Genomic DNA, 10010 nt, shown 5'->3' with positions numbered 1-10010 from the left:
GTCTTGTGGGTTTTACATCACCTAATGTACCAGTTTATTCACTCATTCAGGTGGAAGAGAGGAGCCACTGAGGGTGTGATTGGTCTCAGGGCTTAGGTTAAGGCTTCTCTGGAAGAAACTGAAACAATACCTAGGCCAAGCGGGGTGGCTCAAGCCTGTAATCCCAGCACTTTGGGAGGCTGAGGCAGGTGGATCACGAGGTCAAGAGATCGAGACCATCCTGGTCAACATGGTGAAATCCCGTCTCTACTAAAAATACAGAAAATTAGCTGTGCATGGTGGCACACGCCTGTAATCCCAGCTACTCAGGAGGTTGAAGCAGGAGAGTTGCCTGAACCAAGGAAGAAGAGGTTGCGGTGAGCCGAGATCGCACCATTGCATTCCAGCCTGGGTAACAAGAGTGAAACTCCGTCTCAAATAAATAAATAAATAAAATAAAATAAAATAAAAAGCAGGCAAGATCACTCCTAATTCATGAATTATTAGCCATTGCTCCACTAAACTCTAACAGCACTGTGAAATATTACTGACGGCGATCTCCGAAGCTCAGATCTCCACTTTTTTGAGGAAAAAAAAAAAAAAGTCTTCTCAGCCAGGAGCTGTGGCTCATGCCTGTAATCTCAGCACTTTCAGAGGCGGAGGTGGGTGGATCATAAGGTCAGGAATTGGAGACCAGCCTGGTCAATCAACATGGTGAAACCCGGTCTCAAAAATAATCCCAGCCACTCAGGAGGCTGAGGCAGGAGAATCGCTTGAACCCCAGGGGACAGAGGTGCAGTGAGCTGAGATCATGCCACTTGCACTCCAGCCTGGGGAACAGAGTGAAACTGTCTCAAAATTTAAAAAGGCCTGGTGCAGTGGCTCATGCCTATAAACCTACCACTTTGGGAGGCCAAGACGGGTAGATCACCTGAGGTCAGGAGTTCAAGACAAGCCTGACCAACATGGTGAAACCTGGTCTCTACTAAAAATGCAAAAAAAGTTAGCCGGATGTGATGGTGGGCACCTGTAGACCCAGCTACTGGGGGAGGGGGATTGGGGGGGCGCTGAGGCCTGAGAATCACTTGAATTCGGCAGGCGGAGCTTGCTGTGAGCCAAGAGCCTGCCACTGCACTCCAGCCTGGGTGACAGAGCGAGACTCCTGTCTCCCCAACCCCCACCAAAAAAGAAATGCCTTTGCAACCTAAAAGTTGAAAACAATGGGAATGGGAGTTTCCTATGGTCCCACACAGCCCACAATCTCAGTTCCATCAGTGAACCCAGTTAGGAGACTAAAGGGACTCCCTAAATTAGGTTCCATTGTTGCAGGACTTCCTTAGTTCGGCTAAAGACTGGGTCCTTGTTCGTCCCATGGCCACAAAAATTCAGGCTTGCAGACGGTTTGAAGGGTGAGTAAAGCAGGATTATACTGCATGAAAAGGAAAAAGACGGAACAGGAACTCTCCTCAATGCCAGACTCCTCCCCGCTGCGGAGAGCGCTACTCCCGAAGCTCCACCCCGCTGCGCGTTCCCACAGTGTGCAGGCTGGTGGGAGATTCTCCGGGGACCCCCCAACCACATGGCTATCTCACCATTATGTCCATTTAAAAACAGCCGGGAGCAATGGCCTCTCACCTATTTTACAGGTGCACGCCTGTAATCTCAGCACTCTGGGAGGCCAAGGCAGGTGGATCACCTGAGATCAGGAGTTTGAGACCAGCCTGGCCAACATAGCGAAAACCCATCTCTACTTAAAAAAAAAAAAAAAAAAATACAAAAATTAGCAGGGTGTAGTGGTGCCTGCCTGTAATCCCAGCTACTCAGGAGACTGAGGCAGGAGAACCGCTTGAACTCAGGAGGCAGAGGTTGCCATAAGCCGAGACCGTGCCATTGCACTCCAGCCTGGGTAACAAGAGCGAAACTCCGTCTCAAAAAAATAAAAATAAAATAAAAAATTAAAAAATTAAAAACAAAAGAACCAGGCATGGTGGCTCATGCCTATAATCCCAGTACTTTGAGAGGCTCAGGTGGGTGGATCACCTGAGGTCAGGAGTTTAAGACCAGCCTGACCAACATAGTGAAACCCTGTCTCTACTACAAATACAAAAATTAGCTGGGCGTGGTGGTGCATGCCTGTAATCCCAGCTACTTGGGAGGCTGAGGCAGGAGAATACCCTAAACCCAGGAAGTGGAGGTTGCAGTGAGCCGGGGCAACAAAAGTGAAACTGTCTCAAAACAAACAAACAAGAATGGGAGGAAACTGATTACAGTAACCAAATTTCATTTAAATGCCTTGATTTGCTGGAGCTGAATCTTACTGATTGCAAGACTCAGTGCCTTTTGGTTTTTTTTCATCAATAACTGAGGATTCCTGAGGCTTCAACTGGAAAACAGGTTACTTGATAATAGAGGGCACCAGACAGCTTCCACTCAGTTTCCCTTTATTTCTGTTTCTTGGCAACCATCCATGCAAAGGCAACTCCCTCAGGCATTTGCAAGCCTGAATTCCACTCTAGACACTCAGATTCCCATTTTTGACTCTATAGGATACAGATACCCAAAGTCTCATCCAATCCATGTCAGTGTTTCCCCCAAGTCCAGCCCCTGGTTCATCACTTTTCCTTTTCCACTTTCAGAGCCGTGTCTGAAACGATAGGTTCTGTGCTCCCTGGAGGATGTGCCTAAGACCTACGTTTTAGTTTCCAAGTGTCCAGAAGAAAGCATTTGATACATCCACGCAAACAGGCAGATATTCAACAGCTGCATTGATTTACCTCCAGGTCATAAAATGCCCTGTGGCCACAGTGAGGGCACCAGGCGGTAAAGAACAAGACCCTGTTGGTCTGCCTCAAGGCCTTCACTCTCCCCATCAGCTCAGCCCCCAGTTGGGCAAACCTCCACCGGCAGAGAGCACCAGAAGCATCATAACTCTCCCGTGGGGCGGGATACAGCTCCAGGCGTAAGTTGTTCAGTCTGATTGTGTGGGACAGCAGGTTCTCCAGGGTGGCCATGGAGATGGGATTTCCACAAAAGCTGAAGGTGGTGAGCTCAAAGCAGCGGCTTAAGGCAGGCAGGATGGCATTGACTTGGGAGTCTTCGATCCCACAGTCATCTAAGTCCAGGTACTCCAGGGTGGCTGCCAACTTTTCTAGCAGAAGTTGGAGAGGCACAAGACTCATATTGGCCAGTCTGATGCCATTCAGGTCCAGGGTCGTTAGTTGACTGATGCTGGGGGACTGGGACAGATGCCTCAAGTCTGATTCTGAAAGCACACAGTTCGTTATTGCGAGGGTCTTTAACGGGGTCTTCAGACAGCTGGGGAGAGAGCAAGAAGTTAGTTCTGGGGAATCATAGGGGTGAGTAAAGGGTGGTGGGGATGACTTCAAGGTGATGGACGAAGACCATTTTGCCCAAGCCCAAGGTCATTCCGATTGTCTGATAGTCAACATTTAGGATGCTGCGTGATGAAGAACTTTGCCACTGAGGTCAAGTCCATCTTAGGCCTGATGCAGTAACTCACACCTGTAATCCGAGCACTTTGGGAGGCTGAGATGGGTGGATCACTTGAGGTCAGGAGTTCGAGAACAGCCTGGCCAACATGGTGAAACCACATCGCTACTAAAAATGCAAAAATCAGCCAGGCGTGGTGGCAGGGGCCTGTAATTTCAGCTACTTGGGAGGTTGAGGCAGGAGAATCACAAGAACCCAGGAAGTGGAGGTTGCAGTAAGCAGAGATTATGCTGCTACACTCCAGCCTTTGTAACAGAGTGAGACTGTGTCTAAAAAAAAAAAAGAAAAGAAAAACAAAGAAAAATTTCATTTCCTCCTGAGTCTTTTCACCATCATTTATAGGAATGGATCAAGTTCACAGAATCCCTGAAGCTCCCTTTACTCATCCTTCAGGGATAAAAACACATCTCTGGGCCACGGGAGCCCAGAGGGGACACAGGCTTACGGACAAACCCAGGCGGGATTCTGCAACATCAGCTGGGGTGCCCAGGCTGCAGGGGTCCCTGACTCGCCTGTCTAATCAGCAAACCATTTATCACTTTCACCAGTCTTTGTGCCTATTCTCTGACCTTCTGTTTCCTAGGTAATTAATTCACCTGGAGCTCAAAACAATCTATTGTGACCGGGAATTAGAGATGAGGTAATCCTAGCACTTTGGGAGGCTGAGGTGGGTGGATCACCTGAGGTCAGGAGTTCAAGACCAGCCTGGCCATCATGGTGAAACCCCACCTTAAAAAAAAAGGAAGAAAAAAAAAAAAAAAGAGATGAGATCATTTGTGTTCCCCAAGCTGTTGAGCACAGAGCTTGTATTATTCTGAAACGTGCAGGTTTGATGAGCATTCCCCTCTTCAGTGCCCACTTCACTCCCCCACTTCCCAACATCTTTTTAAAACTAATCTCGTTTGGCCTGGCATGGTGGCTCACGCCTGTAATCCTAGCACTTTCAAAGACCAAGGCCAGGAGTTCGAGACCAACCTGACCAACATGGTGAAACTTGGTCTTTACTTAAAATACAACACTTAGCCGGGTGTGGTGGTGAGTGCCTGTAATCCCAACTACTCAGGAGACTGACAGGAGAATCGCTTGAACCCGGGAGGCGGAGGTTGCAGTGAGCCGAGATTGCACCACTGCATCCAGCCTGGGTGACAGATCGAAACTCTGTCTCAAACATAAATAAATAAATAAATAAACGAACAAATAAAAATTATCTTGTTTGAGCTGGGCATGTTTGCTCACGCCTGTAATCCCAGCACTTTGGGAGGCTGAAGCAGGGGGATCACGTGAGCTCAGGAGTTTGAGACCAGCCTGGCCAATATGGTGAAGCCTAGTCTCTACTAAAAATACAAAAATTAGCCTGGTGTGGTGGCCCACACCTGTAATCCCAGGTGCTCAGGAGACTGAGGCAGGAGAATCACTTGAACCCGGGAGGTACGGGTTGCAGTAAGCTGAGATCACGTCACTGCACTCCCCCTGGGCAATCAAGTGAAATTTCATTTCAAAATAAAAAAATTTATCTTGTTTGTTTTTATTTTTATTAATTCCTACTTTTAGTCAGCAGTCTTGCTGTTACCCAGACTGCTCTAAAACTTCTGGGCTCAAGTTATCCTCTTTCCTCAGGCTCTCAAAGTGCTAGGATTACAGGCATGAGACACCATGCCTGACCTATTTCTCATCATCTTAACTTAGACGCGCGTCCTCAGGAGGAATTCACTGACACACCCTCCCTAGAGCTGAACCCTTCAGTAGCCAGCTTCCTAGCATGGCAGCCTCTCCATAGCATCTACCCCCACTGATCCCTCTGCCTTTATTGGAATGGTTGTGTGATACCCATTTCAAGACAGAGCCGCCCACAGGGGAATGCATGGACATTCCAGTGTCCCCTTCACCGTCCCCTCCTCATAGGCGGTCACAGTAGATGCCCACTAGCGTTTACTGTGACCTGGAAAGGCTCTGCTGCGGTCTGCAGAGAAAGCTCACCATCCTTCCTCACCTGAGCAGCTGGGCCAGATGGCCTTCGAGGAAAGAAACACAGTTCATATACAGCTTTTGGAGGTGGTGCAGCTTGAGGAACTGAGAGGTGAACTGGGTAACAAACTCCTCCTTCTGCTCTGGGGAAAAGTAGCAAGGGACGTCGACGTGGGAGAGAGCGAGCTTGTGAAGATTCCTCATCTGGCCCAGGTATGGGGTAAACTCTGCCAGGTCGGGCAGTCGCCACCTGCAATTCACTTCCACCTTCTGGATACACTCTGGATTCACCATATTCAGGATGTTTTTGACTTCGTGGAGGGGCGTTCCCAAAACTTTCAGCTTCTTACAGCACAGGTGTAGTAAACCTTCCCTCTGCTTGACCCACAGAAAGAGGCAGGTGAGGCATTCATCCAGAGTCCTGTTCTGGAGGCAAAGGTCTACGAACACAGTCAAGCGCTGCTGTCCTCTCATCACTGAACAGTCCTGAGCTGGTTTTCTCTTCCTCGTGGCATCTGGTAAGTACCCGCGGGCCATGGCCTCAGACCACACCATCCAGAAGTTCTCACTGACATCCCGTAAATCCAGGACTTGAAGTTTCCTTCTTCTGTGGGAAGATAGAGAGGCTGAGAATGTAAGCGGTCACTGCTGAACGTCAACTTCACATCCTGCACCCCAGCTGCGCCCCTCCTTGCTTTTTTCTTTCCCTGACTTTTCTCCACCCTGCTGTCCCCTTGGAGCCTGTTCAATTCCACTTTCTCTTTATTCTGAGAATAGGTCTCCCTCCGTTGCCCAGGCTGGAGTGCAGTGGTGAGATTTCAGCTCACGGCAACTTCCATCTCCTGGGTTCAAGTGATTCTCCTGCCTCAACCTCCCGAGCACCTGGGATGACAGGTACTCACCACTATGCCCAGCTAATATTTGTATTTTTAGTAGAGTCAGAATTTCACCACGTTGGCCAGGCTGGTTTCAAACTCCTGACCACATTTGATCCACCCTCCTCAGCCTCACAAATGCTGAGATTACAGGTGTGAGCGTCCGTGCCCTGCTCAGTTCCCACTTTTAGTGGTGCCCTTCATTGCCACTAAGAGAGAGGTTCCTGTGACCTCCACGGACCCTGCGTGATGAGCAGTCCTTTCCCTGAGGAGCTGGCCAATGGCCAAGGCCTCATTGAGCTTTCTCATCAGCACCATCAGAAGCCTGTGGGCTCCCCCTTGGGCCTCCCCACTCCTCACAACCTAGCTCTTCCTTCTCTGGACACCTGGGCCCTCCCTACCTGCCCATCTGGGCCACCTCACCTGAGACGAACCCCCTGGGTCAGCAGTGCATCAAGTCCATGGAGCACAGCTTGGAAGGTCTCCAGGCAAGGCGTCTTCATCAGGGACCCCAGAGGGAGGCGGGGGAAGGGCCAGGCCTGCACCATCGCCTTCAGGGCCTCACAGTGTCTCCTGCTGAAGGCCTCCATGAACAGCGGGGGGAAAAGTTCCGTGGGCAGCTCCTCCAGGGTGCAGACGGCCAAGGCCTGGTCCCTCAGCAGCTTCCGTCCCACCAGCTCCAGGAGTCTGGGTGGAGTCCAGATGCTCATCTTCACCAACCTGCAAGGAAAACTTCCAGAGGACAAATCCAGAGAAAGAGCATCACTCTCAGACCAAGCCCATGCAATCTCATCCTCTCCTAGGGCCAAAGTCAGTGCTCTGGCAATGGTGAAAGAGTTTTTCTTCGTTTTCTTCAATTCGACTCTGTGCTCAGTGGCCACAAAGCTAGCGTTCTGTCTCTGCTGGCATTAGCACCAGCTTTTCTCAAGCAGTGAGGAGGCAGGAGCACCACTAGCCCTTCCTTTCCAGCCAGTGTTCCATCCACTCAGTAGTGAGTATGGCGGAGCCTGAAGCCTAACCCCTCCCACCGTTGGGGGAAATTTCTAATTCCTCAGGGTTCTAAAACAATGGGAATGTTATGTCCCAAGCCCTACATGCCGACATTCACAGTCCCTACAAATAAGATGGTTGGGAACATTCACTGGTCATTCCTAGAATGGGTTTTTCTATTTGTTTTCTTTGTAGTAGTTAAGCTTACTTCTCTATTTGTCTTTCCCTTTCTCTCTCACTTTCTTCTTTTCCTGTTTTCCTCCCTTCTGTCTTCCTTTCTTTTCTTTTCTTTCTTTTCTCTTTTTTTTCTGATAGGGTCTTGCTCTGTCAGCCAGGCTGGAGTGGCTGGAGTACAGTGGTGCCATCTCAGCTCAGTGCAGTCGTGACCTCCCAGGCTCTAAGGATTCTTCCACCTCAGTCTCCCAAGTAGCTAGGACCACAGTCCTGCATCAACACTCCCAGCTAATCTTTGATTTTTTGACCTCTTGTAAAGACAGTGGGTTTCGCTCTGTTGTCCACGCCGGTCTTGAACTCCTAGACTCAAGCAATTCACTCACATTGGCCTCCCAAAATTCTGGGATTATAGGCCTGAGCCTCCACGCCTGGCCTCATTATTTAAAATTTCAGTGAGAAATTTTTAAAGCTATGTGACAGTATTATGGATCATTTGCAAGACAGAGATGTTTCCAGTACACAACTCTTACACATATTAAAAATGACCCACTTTGGATAGGTGCAGTGACTCACACCTGTAATCTCAACACTTTGGGAGGCTGAGGCAGGTGGATCATGAGGTCAGGAATTCAAGATCAGCCTGGCCAACACAATGAAAGCTCATCTCTACTAAACATACCAAAAAAAAAAAAAAAAAAAAAAAAAAAAAATTAGCGGGGCTTGTTAGCAGGCGCCTGCAGTCCAAGCTACTTGGGAGGATGAGGGAGGAGAATCACTTAAACCAGGGAGTCAGAGGTTTCAGTGAGCCGAGATCATGCCGTTGCACTCCAGCCTGGGCAACAGAGCGAGATTCTGTCTCAAGAAAAAAGAAAAAACTTCTGATTTTTGAAATGACAGAAACCAAGGCACAAATCAACATTTTTGGAATAAAGACAAAACTGCATTTAGAGGAAAATTCAAAGCCCAAATCCTTTCATCTGGAAAAACAGGCATGAGCCACTGCACCTAGCCTGCTCTAAACATATTATTAAGGAATAGAATGGGGTTGGGAATGGCGTCTCTTGCCCACAATCCCAACTCGTTGGGAGGCTGAGCTGGGTGGATCATCTGAGGTCAAGGGTTCAAGGCCTCCATGAACAGCGGGGGGAAAAGCCTGGCCAAAATGACGAAACCTCATGTCCACTAAAAAGACACAATTTATCTGTGTGTGGTGGCTAGCACCTTTAATCCCAGCTATTGGAGAGGTTGAGGATGAAGTATCACTTGAACTTGGGAGGAGGAGGTTGTATTGAGCCAATCATGCCATTGCACTTTAGCCTGGAGACAAGAGCAAAACTGGTCTCAAAAAAAATAAAAAAAAATTGAAGGTCTGGCATGAGTGGCTTATGCCTGTAATCCCAGCACTTTGGGAGGCAAAGGTGGGTGGATCACCTGAGGTTGGGAGTTCCAGGCCTGGCCAACATGGAGAAACCCCATCTCTATTAAAAATACAAAAACTTAGCCAGGTGTAGTGGTACATGCCTGTAATCCCAGCTACTCTGGAGGCTGAGGCAGGAGAATCACTTGAACCCGGGAGGTGGAGGTTGCAGTGAGCCAAGATCGAGCCACTGTGCTCCAGCCTGGGTGATACAGTGAAACTCCATCTCAAAAAAAAAAAAAAAAAAAAGGAAAAAGAAAATATTTGATTAGATTCCTTAAGTTTTCCCAACCCCAGTTAATCCTGATTGAATTGTTGGCTTTCTTACAGATTAACTGAACAAATTAGATTTTCATTCATTAGAGCGAAAGAATTAGGGATAGGGTGAAAGTCTAGGACTCATTCACTGATTTGCTCCATAAACATGGAGTTTTACTAATATGTGACCTTCATAGTCCTAACTGTGAGATAGGGAGGGGTTTAACCTCTTTCTGACAGAAGACCATTCAGATTTCACGGTCATTCTCATGTGGCCATGTTTAAACTGATGGTAAAATTACACCCAGGATAATTTATGGCCACTGTGGGAATGACTGGAAACCTTTAACACTGTTTTTCTAACAAAACCACAACTGCCGGATTAAACCGTCTAAATGGGATGTTGGCATGTAGAGATTTCTAAACTCTCTTTCTCCCCCTTTTTGTGGGGGTTGGGATTGGTCTACTGATTTCAATTGCTTGGATTTTCTTAACTGTTTGGTTAAGATTTTTTTTTGTGGCGTTTTTTTTGGACAGGATCTCATTGTATTGCCCAGGCTAGAGTACAGCAGTGCTGTGAGCACGGCTCACTGCAACCTCAATTTTCCAGGCTCAAGGGATTCTCCCATGTGAGCCACCCAAACAGCTGGGAGTACAGATGCATGCCACCATGACTAATATTTTAAAGAAATTTTTTGTAGAGGCCGGGCAGCGGTGGCTCATGGCTATAATCCCAGCATTTTAGGAGGCCAAGACGGGTGGATAAATTGAGGTCAGGAGTTCGACACCAGCCTGGTCAACATGGTGAAACTCCACCTCTACTAAAAACACAAAAATTAGCT

General features: G+C 48.2%; 1 protein-coding gene across 1 annotated transcript; it reads right to left on the bottom strand.

The window, feature by feature from the left end:
* Positions 1 to 2732: 2732 nt before the first annotated feature.
* LOC141580210 (PRAME family member 20-like) lies at positions 2733 to 7084 on the bottom strand. The gene is made up of 3 exons (XM_074380085.1): positions 6753 to 7084; positions 5480 to 6061; positions 2733 to 3294 (listed from the first exon to the last, which is right to left on the bottom strand). Exons 1-3 carry the CDS (start codon positions 7037 to 7039, stop codon positions 2733 to 2735), a joined length of 1431 nt encoding a protein of 476 aa, XP_074236186.1. The 5' UTR covers positions 7040 to 7084.
* Between the last annotated feature and the right edge of the window lie 2926 nt (positions 7085 to 10010).

The sequence above is a fragment of the Saimiri boliviensis genome, chromosome 11 (genome assembly GCF_048565385.1).
Source record: "Saimiri boliviensis isolate mSaiBol1 chromosome 11, mSaiBol1.pri, whole genome shotgun sequence".
Lineage (NCBI taxonomy): Eukaryota > Metazoa > Chordata > Mammalia > Primates > Cebidae > Saimiri > Saimiri boliviensis.
The sequence above is the reverse complement of the archived record's forward strand: the minus strand, read 5'-3'. Positions and strand labels throughout refer to the sequence as shown.